This window comes from Brachionichthys hirsutus, chromosome 8 (assembly GCF_040956055.1).
Source record: "Brachionichthys hirsutus isolate HB-005 chromosome 8, CSIRO-AGI_Bhir_v1, whole genome shotgun sequence".
NCBI classification, from domain to species: domain Eukaryota; kingdom Metazoa; phylum Chordata; class Actinopteri; order Lophiiformes; family Brachionichthyidae; genus Brachionichthys; species Brachionichthys hirsutus.
Window position 1 is genome coordinate 12591856 of NC_090904.1, and position 12547 is coordinate 12604402.

The window sequence follows — 12547 nt, forward strand, 5'->3', positions numbered from 1 at the left end:
GAGCGGAGAACGGGGGGGGGGGGGGGGGGGGGCGGAGCTGCGGATGGGGATTTGATGGATGCTCCTAAGAAGAACATGATGCAGGCTCTGCGGTGGACATGTGAGGAACAGACCCTTAAACGGGCAGCGAACCAAGCCCACAAACATGAATTCTGCTGCAACGCAACTGTATTCTGGCTTTATTTTCTATATTTTCTGTGGCGAGTTTGTAGCGTGATGTTCTTTTCTTTTCTTTTCTTTGTCGTTGTTGTCCTCTCCCTGCGCCGGACCCGGGGCTCTCCGGGGATGAATCAAGGCGGTCGTTGAGAGACACGAGGAGTGAATTTGAGCTTTGATCGATTGCTAAAACAAAACCCATCTCTTGCTTTCAGTCTTAACACTGAAGAGATTGTTTTCGGTTCTCTCTGAATCTCTCTTTTCACTCTGTCAACTTGAATTTCCTTAGAACAGAAGCACTGTCATTTTATAAAGTGCCTTTTGTGGTGTGTTTTTGTATCAGACTCCTGCTATCTCAGGATCGGTTGCCATTTGTGTAGTCCAGTCGGAGGCGCGTTTTCCGTCACCCCCCCCCCCCCCCCCAACACACACACACACACACACACACATGCTCCCGAAACCAGCCCCCGCCTGTCGCTCTCCTCTCCCATTCACACTGGTGCAGATGAACAATCCCAGCAGTCAGTCCCAGGAGGGAAGGACACATCCAGGGACAGAACATCCTAACCCAATGAATGATCGCTTTGCCTCTTCCTCTTCTCCAAGGACCTGCTCAGTTTGACTTTCACAAGCGTCACCCGTCGACCCACTGACATGGTGTGAGACCATTTTTTTTATACATGTGGGGGTTTTCTAATTTCACAGAGAATGCCTGTCTTTCTTCTGTGGACCGAGTCGAGGTGGAGACGCCTTGCCTGCCCTGTAAGGTTTCGTGTTGCTTTCTTCACAGTGTTAACGTTTATGTAGGCATGAGATTAGGCCGAGAGTGTGAGAAAGAAGAACCCGGAACAAGGGCATCCGATTGGGCTTTTGTTTTTTCTGGGTTTTTTTGGGGGGGGGGGGGGCTGGTTGGTCGCCTTGAGCATTCCTGTTTTTTATCGGCCAACAAAACTATTAAAAAGTGCATGATTTTTCTTTTCTCCAAAGGTTTTACTTCAAGCACTTGTTGCTCTGTGGTGAGAATGTGAACATAGTCATCTGAAACTATATGAATATACTCTGTATAAAGACACTGGGAAAACAAGAATACTGTAAGATACCTATTTTTGAAGTATTGATGACATACAAGCTGCTGCTCTTTGCCTCGCTCTGCAGTGGGATTTGGGGACGTGTATGTTAATATGTTCTTTTCTTTGTCTTTGGTTGAAGCATAATTCCATTTAAAAGATGACCGCTTGTATATGATTTGCTCTTTTATCTTTCTTTTGAGATTGTTCCATTTTTTTTAGCTTTGTTCTAGACCCCTTTTTATATGTGAAAAGGCAGCCTTTTACTCTGTATTGTCCCGGACAGACGCATCCCTCCTGTCGGCCTCGAGCCTCTGGACAGCGGAAGGGTCGTTAGCCATGCCTGCTGATAGTTGTTCAATGAATCAGTGTCCTGGAATTATTTTATTCATTCATCTAGATATGGATGTGTGCTTCAGAAAATAAAGACATGTTTTGAAAATGCCCGTCTTTTTGAACGTTCCTTTATCTATGCTGGATCGTGTTCGCGGCCGGGTGGGTTCAGTATCGGCCCGATAATGTTGATTAGGTTTAAAGGTGCTGTGTTGGATCAGTTTTCACCAGGACTGTATTTCAAATATAACATAAAAAAATAAGCTGCACACAGTCTCTTTAATTTCACTGCTTCTTCACTTTATTACCTCTACAAAGGAGGTTAGGTTTTTGCCGGGGTTTATCTGTCATGAGTCATGACTCAAACAGTTACAGATGGGTCTTGATGAAATTTTCAGGAGATGTTGGGAATGTTACCAGGAATAGACGATTACATTTTGGTGATGATCCAGAAGAGATCCTGGATTCTGGGTCACTTTTAAATTTTTGTTAACATTGCAGTCAATGGAGTTTCAAAATGTGTTTCTCAATATCTCGGTTGATTATTGACCGATGTTTATGGAAGTTGACACAGTCATGTGGGGAGGGGACCTCTATCCTACCACCCAATTTCATCCGGATCAAAACCGGATTGCGGATACTGTTGTGATTTATTTTTTGTAAAATGTGGGTACAAAACTGCTGGGTGGATCTTGATAAAAAAAAAAATCTGAAGATGGGTCTTGGTCTAACTTAGATCCCATTAAATTTTGAGAGTGATCCGGATACCCGTCTAAATACAAAAACAAAATCTGGATAAAACAAAAATCATGTCTTGTAAAATTCACACTCAATTCACACCAAAAATCACAGTCATACAGGGGGTCCAATATGAACTATCATGTAAAATGTCTTCTGGATCGGATCCAGAATGAGGTCAGGATATTAAATATTAAATATTTCATTATTTGATATTTAATAATAAAATATAAAATTTTAACATTGAAAATCCAATTTATGGATTCAACAATCAGTTAAAAATACACATCGACTCCGATTCACTTTAACTTTGCATGGTTGGTGTATAAAGATATCAAAAACAATTTAGAACCTTTTGATGAGGATCCAGATCACCATGTGGACGGTGTAAATCCAATTAGGAGGGGAATGAGCTGCTTGGCGGAGGTCTGAGCTCTCTGAGAGCTTTTCAATTTGTTCATGAACCGATTGTTTCTATTGACACGCTGAATAATTGCACGCTCTTTATTTGTGAAATTTAAGTGATGGAAAGAAACATGAAGCAGAACAAACTCACACCCTTGTTAATTACTCCATTAACCTTTGAACCGAGAGTTGGATGCAGCTTCATTTCCTAATAAAACACTTGCTGTTTATCATTTCATTGCATCTCAGAAGACGGAGTAGGAGAGCTGCGTTTAGGTCAGGAAGTATATTTGTGTCCATTCCTGTGATTTCAATTAGTCAGCTGAAGCGCCAAAAAAAAAACCCCACTGGGGATTTAAAGGGATTTAATCCTCTCCGGCTATGTGTCTATCAATTAGCCACACCATTAATCCCCATGGCATAATCTCATTAGATAGAGCTCCTCTAATGAGAAACCGGGAGAGAAAGCAGAGCGGCAGGCAACAAGTGAGGAGAGAGGGAGAAAAATGAGGCTGGGTTCTCATCCAGGTAGGCAGCGTGGAGAAGAGGCAATTAATGGGTCCAAGCACAGAGGGGGGGACAAGAGATCATCTTTACAGGAGGCTTTATAAAGAAAATACCAGGTTGAGTATGAGGAAGGGGAAAGAGGGTGCTGCTAAATGATCTCCACCGAATCATCCCAGAGATTAAAGCATCCAGTAATAAAGCTAAATTAACCTTTCACTGTGAGCTGCGCTGCGGTCTCATCTGCATTGAGGAGCTTTGAGGAGCAACGCTATTAAGATAGCCATCAGAGGTGGGCCGCGCTGCACTGAAATAATCATCTAGATGGTAAAAGGTCACTTCAGTCGCAGCCAGTAAGCAGATTAGCTTCAAGGAAGACTTTATTTAATTGGTTTGGCTGAACTTCTCATGGCAAATTAAAAGAGCAAAACAAATTCAACTTACCCGCTTGATAAATGGAACGCACGCCGTGGACCGAAAGCTTTGCTGCTGGCTTCCAGCCACTGTTTCTGTGTGGGTAAATCAAGTTCTCCTCTTCAAACAGGTCCAAGCCTGGTTCCTATCTAGATAAAGACTGTTCGGATGATGGAGCTGGGAGCAGTCCATCATGAACGCATGAATGTGAGACAACCAGCCTACACGGGTCTTGAACTGGTTCAACATTCGGCACAAGTGGAACATCAGTTTCATTTTGAATCTCCATTAAAGTATGTCTCTCAATACAAGAGGGAAAGGACGGATGAGAAAGAAGAAATTGTAGAAGAGGAAAATAATGGCGGAGACATAATGACCTTAATGAAGGGCTGTTAATCGGAATCGTATGTGTGGAATGGACACCAAGGGAATCTGAAAATCTCACATATCAGTTCAGAAAAAGACAAAAGGGGATGAATAATTGACGCATTCTGTACTCGATGGTTGTATAAACTCTCTCTCTCTCTCTCTCTCAACCCGATGCAGATGTCCGTCCGTCTCGAGGCGGGATCTGCTCGGAGGTTTATAACTGTTACAAGTCGCTGTTTCCTCTCGAGCGTCACCAGTGAGCCTGCTTCGTCCAGACGTTTTCTCTTTTTTGTTTTTAAAGTGTGATGAAATAACTTTTGCTGTGCTGTATAAATAAATTGACTCGACTTTATGTTATTGCCGTCACGAGCATATTAGCGCACCGATGCGCATTTAGCTCAACAGCTGTGCCGAAGCAAAGCCGCTAATTTGGCTCGAGGCTCTGTGGATTTGTTTCATTGTGTTTTCCTGTTAAACTTTATGAAATCAAATCACTGACACACATTAAGATGGGATTTCAAGACATGCTGTTGCTCCAGCCTACGAGGACCGGCTAAGTTGTGAGAAATAACCGAGCTGCTTATGACTCCCGCCCTCAAAACATGCACCTCCTTGGCCTCCTTCAAAACGGCCCTAAAAATACACCTTTCAGGGGGACAGAAACGGAGATAGTCATCGCGACTCAATCCGGATCAACCCCCCCCCACCCCCTTTTTTGTCCACCTACGTTGCACATATTAAGTGTCTTGGTAATTTATTGTAATTTATGTAATTTATTGTCATTCATTGTCATTTTACATCTGTGGTGTAAAATTATTTTTTATTTTTTTATTTTTCTAATGTTATTTTGCATAAATTGAGTAATTTAATATTGGTTTTATTTTTATTTGTATTGCAAAAATTGTACTGTTAAATGTCGATGATTTATGTACTAAGGACTTTCAACGGAAACAAGACCGCAAGGGCTTTTTTGAAATGCTCCTCTTAGACAGGATGTTTGACTTTATTCGTACTGTAATACATGCTACTGTGTGACTGTACTTGTACCCTAACATTCTATCTAATAAATATATCCATCATCATCATCACGTTGTGCATCAATAATTCATGCAACTGGTGAAAACGAGTCTGTAAATGACTTCTGTGAGCGCCGCTGCTTCCTGGAGATGCAAAAGTAAGTAGTTGAAATATCACTGGGATGCAGGAGTTGTACTAACTTGGACCTGGAAGTGACGCTATTGAGCATTTCTAGTGGGATATTGGTACTTTTACTTATGTAAATGGTACCATATAGGGTGTACTCATGCAGAACTGAACCCTCTAATTATGAGCACATTTGTAAACTGGAGCCGCATCCTGTCGCAGAGTGGCTGCTCTAATCAACTGGATGTAATTCCTCACTTTAGTCACAGTTTAAGTGCCTTCGCTGGGACTGTGGCTTAAATACTAAAATCGTGGGAGATAATTCCTTCACAGTCAAGTCATTCCCCGGTGTCCGTAACGGTGCAAAGGAGCTTCCACTCTCATCTGCTCCTCTGTTTCCCTCTGTCGGCGTCACTCCGGGAAGAGAGACCAACACTTATCCATGAATAGTGTATGCGCGGCACGGTCGTCGTTATAAATAAATAATTGTCCTCCACGCATGTCTCCAGAATTACTCTTGTAAGTGTAATGTTAATATTACAATAACACGACAGGGAGGAAGAGTTTCAAGGTGTCCATTGTAAGCTGATTAGTCGGGGGGGCTTGGTGACTGTTCTTCTACGTCTTGCGTGTGTAAGCTCCTTTCACATTTCAAGAAGAAATTTAATTTGCATATTTTTCTTGGTGATTACCCACAAATGACACTTTCATACATAAATCTGGATGAATTCCATAAACATGTCAACTGAGATATTGAGGAACAAATTTTGACTCTCCATTGAAATTTCAAACTGACCCAGAATCCAGGATCTCTTCTGGATCATCACCAAAATGTAATCGCCTGTTTCTGCTAACATTCCTAAGATCCGTCGTGGCCTTTTTGAGTTATCTCGCTAACGGACGGACAAACAAACGCCAGCGATTGCATAACCCCCTCTGTGGCAGTGATTAGCATTTCCCTGTGGTGCAGCATCACAAGGCTGCTCTCATGCTTGCAGCATCTTATTCAGCGTCTATCTTTGGACTTGTGCCTCAGACATCACAGCAAAGAGTTGTTGTTTTTTTTCCTTTGTCATTCTAGAGTGCAGCACCTAATCCAAATCCATTAAAAAGGGCAACGGGCTATTAACCCCAACATCAATACCTCGCAGGTTCAGCCACGCTTACAAACCTATTTCAGCCGCGGTCATAAATGCTGATCTTATTGTAGCAGAGCCTCCCAGATGAGGCCGTTACAAAAGGGTCCTAAAGTCAGCGCTAAGCCGGGTGGAACAAGGGCATGGACGCGCAGGAAATGGACTTGTGAGAGCGAGTAAACTGGTGAACTGTTGTTGTGTGTCATGTTTCAGGGTCCGATTCCTCAGAAAAGGCTCAAATGTATTCACGTCCATTGGAGGATATGAATGGCTACAGGCTACTGCAATTATTCACGTCATAAATGGATGACAAAGTGCAGCGAATGGATCACAGTTCATCCTAATCAGATTCTCATGTCCCTCCTAGGACATCGTTTTATTCATACATTCAAATCAAATCAACGGCATCCAAACACGCATTGAAATGTTAGATTTTTTTTTTTTTCTTTTAGAATTGCATATCTGAAAACTTTATACAGTGGGATTTTGAGTGGAATTTTGAATTTCCAAAAAGTATAAATGTAAAAAATTAAAAGAAAATGACAGCATTTTTAGTCAATAAAGTCTCAATAAGGATTTTCAAACCTATAACATTGATCTAAGTCGTGGGGGCTCGGGGAAAGTTTTCATCAGCCTAAAACCCCCACTAAAACTCAAACCTTCAAAGGGTGTAAACAAAGAATTCATCATAAAGCAGCACCCACATTTCATACATTAGTGTGCCGGCACCAGTGCCAAAGTGAAGATGTGTTCTATTATATAGACTCACCCTAAGGTGAGAGCAACTGAATGTAACAAATGAATAACGCGCCCCTTTAATAAATGTCATGGAAGAAAGCAGTGATGTTACTCCGCTCCTGTTGCCTCTGGCAAGCTCAGGGTGTTTATTTCACCCTCAGGTATGGTGACAGAAATGTCGCTAGGCAACCGTCCCATCCCTGTTGTTCCCCTGCCTCTGGCACTCAAGCGGCAGCTCATGGGGACTTAACTTTAAAAGTGCAAGTGGTGTGTTGAGGAGTGGAAGTGGGATTTGCCGTGAAGAATATACGAGTAGGTAGAAGGTTTGGGCCGAACACGGATCACCACTGACACACACCATGGAGGGGGGTGGGGGGAGTGGGGGGGGTGGGGGCACACTCTACTCTCTCAAAAGCCTGGAGGACAAAACAAAACCATGTGATGTCATTTAAAAATCCAATTTTGTCTGCCAAATTTAGTGAAGAATTGCCAGCAGGTATCCGACACAGCGTGCGTCAGAGCATGAAGTCGAACAGCTTCAGTCCACGTGAGCAACACAACAATCTGTCATTTTCTCCATTTTTATTTATTTTTTTGCCACCCAAGCGGCTCACAGTCGCACTTTCGTTTGGGAAAACAAAATTGTGGCTTATTATCCCACTGATGGCTCCAAATATACTCTTATTGTTCCCCGCAGACACAAAGGCTGCTCCCAATCACTGGGACATCCGGCTGCTTTCCCAGTGGCCTGATTACTTACTGAATGTTTGGGTCTGATGTTGCAGCTGTTGGTCTGATAATGGCGATGGACTCAAATGAGACAAAGACATTTATTAAACTGCATGTGATTGTGCTCAAATTATGCTAATTTAGACTCAAGGGACACAGACTGTGTCTACATGTGGCTTTACAGATGTTGGAGGATTAAGGGGAATTATCACAAGCAGGTAGAGCAAGAAGGAGTTAAAGCCATTGGGCTTGTTCGTGCAGAAAGTGGAAATATTCTCAGCATCCTCCAGCACACAGGAGGTTCATGATAATACAATGCTGCCCTCTGCTGCCCTGCAATGAAATACGGAAATCATCATTCGAAGAGACAAAACAAGTTAGTGTAAAAAAAAATATTTATTCAAAATGTTCAATAGAGAAAACACATTTTCTGTTGTATAGTAAATACTCAATACTCATGTAAAATGTACAAACATGCAGGAAGACGTTCCAGTTTGTTCGACCAGAGCGACAGTCAGTCAGTAATAAAATAGTTTGTTTTTTAAATACAATTTGTGACAGCTACAAAAATATAAATAACTTTCCAGTGGACGCGTGTGAAGAGCCGTCAGAAAACCAATTCAATTCAAGGGATCAATACAAAACCTCTTTTTGCTCCCTGAATACGCCCCACAAAATGTCAAAACTGAATTTAACCACATACAAGCGCATTGCTTTTTTAATTTAAGCGATGAGGAAACAAGTGCAATGAAATAAATAACTAAACAACCAAGTTTTAGTAAATAAATATGCAGAAGAAGAAAATCAAATAGTGGGAAAGACAGAAAGCTTACGCTACGGCACATGAAGGGTTAATTGCTCTAGGATGGCTATATGGCTTATTCACAGTCAGGAAGGCAACTCAGTCGGTGATCTGTAAACTACTCCACTCTGACGGGAGGGAGGGAGAGCGAACTGTGCCAGGTGACTTGTGTTTTGCACTTCCTGTAAACGTTGTGAGGAGTAAATAAAGGAACATTAGTCTACGGCTGCCCTGGAAAAGATACATTCATCTGGGAGGAAGAATATTTGGCGTGTTCATCTCAAGGACCTTAAGTCGCTGCGCTCCTCTTCATCATGTATAAGAGCTCTCTGTGGTGGGAGCAGTTGCTCTTCCCACACACTTCATTTCCCCCCCCCCCCTCTCCTCCCTCATCCTCTCCTCTGACTACAAGCCTATTTGAGAAAGCCCTTGTAGAGGAGAAGGGAGTGCTTGGTAAATCTCTCATTCTCCATACAGAAGAGCAGATCCCTGAGATTGGCACGCGTGACGCGCTGCTGCGTGGGTCTGGGGCCCAATGGCGCCGCCCCGTCGAGCGGAGAGGGGCCCGATCCTGAGCCCTGTGGGATGAAAGAGAGAGAGAGTGGGTGAGTGGGTGTCATGAGAAGAGTCAGACAGTTATGAACGGACATGAATGAAGGTGTTTGGCGGGCACTTGATCCACGTCACCTCATTGTGGAATTATTTTAAAGGAAGAACCGCAAGAATAAAATACATTTAAATAAAAATAATCAAACAGGTGCTTTACCTGACAGCTATCCCATAATAAACAACAACGAATGGAGAATGGACCTCACTGGAAAAAACGCTACCTCGGCCGCGGCGGATGAGGAGTCCAGAAGCGTCCTCTTTTTCCTGGGACTGATGGCTGCCAGAGCCGCCTGGTTGGTCTCCCTCTGTCTCATCTGCTCCAGCTCCTGCTGCCACATCTGGACACAGCGTGTATGAAATCAAGCGCACGCCGTCCATTGATACAGAACCAGAGAAGTACTGACGGGCCGCCTCTCGTCTCACTTCTTTTGCCTTCTGTTTCAAGCGCAGCTGCTCCGGGTCGCCTTGCCGAGTTGGAGACTGCAAAGCCGAAAAACAAGATGCGTCGCTAACTGATGAGAAAGAAATCTGAACATTCATGATGGAAAGCGATGCTTTTTAATGGTTCCAATCCTTCTCACGCCACCTTTCAGTATTTTACACACACAGACAAATCACGCAGTTTGCCTGGAACTTAGTTTGCCGTGTCAAAATCATTTTTTTAATCCGTGTCTCATTTTGTTTCTCACGTCACAAACCTGCTGAGATTTAATTAACTTTAATAAATGTGCTGCCACGGCCAATCATATATCACACTGTGCATTTGTTAGCTGCTGTTTGAGCTGCATCCTGACGGTGAGTCAAAATTATTACCAGCAGGAGAACATTTGTCAAACCTAATAGGGTAGGTCCGGGCCTGCGCATTTAATCGAAAGGCAAAGTTAACAGATGCCAAAGTGTGTCCTCGGAACAATTCAACATCAAAAACTCCCAGCCGATGGACGGCTTATCGATTTACACGCGTTTGAGCTAAATGTAGAGTATGTTTTAACCCAATGAGACCGGGTCAGCGCCTCGAGGCTCGTACCTTTGCTGCTTTTAGGAGGAGCTCCCTCTCCTGCTCCTCCTTCCGTTGTTTCTCTAACTGGTCCAGCTGCTCAAAGAACTTGAGCTGAGTGCGAGCGTCGCTGCTCTGCTGGTAGTTGCCCTCCTCCTGGAGGCAGGCAGCGGCGTTTCAATGCCATCCCGTTAAAGGTCAAAAGATTACAGCGCAAATTCTAATATATTAATGTGACCTTAAGACACTGTAAAGCTGCACCATTTTTTAATTTTTTTGCAGAAATATATTTCGTGCAAAAACTAAAGCTAATCCCTCCAGCCATGCCGTAAATGAACCTTGAAGTTGGTGTTTCTCTGCTGGGCCACTTGGGAAACCTTTTCCAGCAGGTTCTGGAGCCGCTGCTGAGTCGCGTGGGAGACGCAGTTCACGGCCTCAGCGCTCAGCTCTGTCACGCCGTACCTCCTGCCTGGAGAAACGAAGAGGCGAGGCATCGCTGTGCCTTTAGGAGGGGACGGGATGGGCAATAGTAACGGCGTGGCAAGTGTCTCACCGATCTCCAGCATTCTCTTTTCCAGAATGGGACAGGAGAGGAACGCCTCTTCCTTACAGGAATGTGTCACGAATCCCACGATTCCCGAACTGGTTGCTAGTTTATCGCTTTCCTCTGTGAGCTTGACTCCAGCCATGGAGGCCACGTCGTTGAGGTCCTCATTGTCGCTGCAAACATACAGGCAGAGCGGCAAACCGGCACACGAGGCTAAAGACCGTGAGTCGTGATGCATCATGAGACGCTTCAGGAGTAGCTTTGAATGTTCGTATTTATCCATCTATGCATGAGTTCTTACCTTAACGGATGCTGCCAGTGAGGCACGTTAAACATACAACGTCTCTGGGTACATTCAATGATCCTCCTTATGAGAGATCATTTAATAATTCTGTAATTTGTGTTCTTACTCGAAAGTGCTTAGCTTGTTCTTTGGACTCCAGGTAGAGGCGTGCCCAGGGGTCTGATTCCCGAGCGTCGCCGCGGGGGTCAAAGGTGAGGTCACCTGAGGGCTCAGCAATGCTCCTTGCTGTTGAGCTGGAATAACCTGCAAACGTAGATGAGGCGATTGTTAGCAGAAGGATGCGCCTTTATGTCTGAAACGGGTGCGATGCCTGACATTTGACTGGCTGTTTACCAGTGAGGAGGCCTGCGTGGGTCGAGTCACTGCTGGCTGGAGCTGGGACCTGCTGCCTGGGGCAGTGGGAGGGGGGGCTAGGTTGCCCAGGACCACCATGCTGGGGATCGTTGAGGCCAGCTGGGGGGGCTGACTCTGCAGGATGAAGGCGGCTGAGTCCGGCATGAGCTGCCTTAAGGCGGGGAGGCTTCTCTGCACAGGACCACCGAGGGGGGGGGGGGGGGGGGGGCGTTACAGAACACTGAAAGACGACTGATCAGGTGGGTGGAAATCATTTCTCACCTTAAGGAAAGGCACAAGGTAGGGTTGGGGCGAGGAGTTTAGCGCTTTGCATAGTTTGCTGGTGAATTCCTCACATTCCAGTTTGTCCTCCTGGCACAATAAAAAAAACAAAAAAAAAAACAAGCTGCCAGGTCTGACGGTTTCTCAGAGCCTTTTATTTTGCGTTTGAAGTGGCGGCCGGCGTGCCCCTGCGCGGCGCTCACCAGCAGGTCCTTGACCAGCTCGCTCACGTTCGCTGCCGCTGTCGACTGGTTTCCAGAAGACGCAAACTTGATCAATGTCGACAAGAAACGCTCGCATTTCTTCACATTCTCCATCTTCTCCGAAGACAAAAACACAAATCGCTGAGATAAGAAGCACGTCTAAGTCCCGCCTCCAAACATAAACCACATTAACCATTCCAATCCGACCCTTTTTATCTCATCGCCCTTCGGCTGAGCGATCTAGATTTGAACCTGTGACCTTCTTGCTGTGACGCAACAGCGCCACTCACTGCGCCGCTCACCGCGCCGCCCGGATGGATGAACAATGGTATTTACATTTTTTAAATCGTGTTGAGTCGACCGTAACATTTCGATGGGATCGTATTTCATTTTGTTAAATACCTCTATTTCGTGAAGCAAGAAAAAAAACCAGATAAAATAAATAACTATTTGTTGACAGTTGATACTTCATACATCACAATGATGTAAACGCCGCCCTACTTTCCACACAGCTGCGCTCACATTTTGTTTAATGGTGATGTCCCTCAGCTGCAGGCAGAAGGACTCATAAATAGTTTCTGTGATCTTACCTGGCCAGGAGAGATGCTCGTTGGCGTGGCAGTCTCTGGTGCCGTGCCCCCCCGCGCCTGGGCCGGGAGGGGGGTCACCAGCAGGGGCCCATTCTGGCTTTGCAGAACCACCATCCCTGAAGTTATAAAGAATAAAAGAGCACAAACT

General features: G+C 44.6%; 1 protein-coding gene across 1 annotated transcript; it reads right to left on the minus strand.

Annotated features, from left to right (window-relative positions):
- Positions 1 to 8947: 8947 nt before the first annotated feature.
- LOC137898143 (transcription initiation factor TFIID subunit 4-like) lies at positions 8948 to 12513 on the minus strand. Its single transcript, XM_068742140.1, has 11 exons — positions 12400 to 12513; positions 11810 to 11950; positions 11607 to 11696; positions 11325 to 11516; positions 11098 to 11234; positions 10694 to 10860; positions 10479 to 10609; positions 10171 to 10296; positions 9567 to 9623; positions 9365 to 9481; positions 8948 to 9112 (listed from the first exon to the last, which is right to left on the minus strand). Exons 1-11 carry the CDS (start codon positions 12511 to 12513, stop codon positions 8948 to 8950), a joined length of 1437 nt encoding a protein of 478 aa, XP_068598241.1.
- Positions 12514 to 12547: the final 34 nt, after the last annotated feature.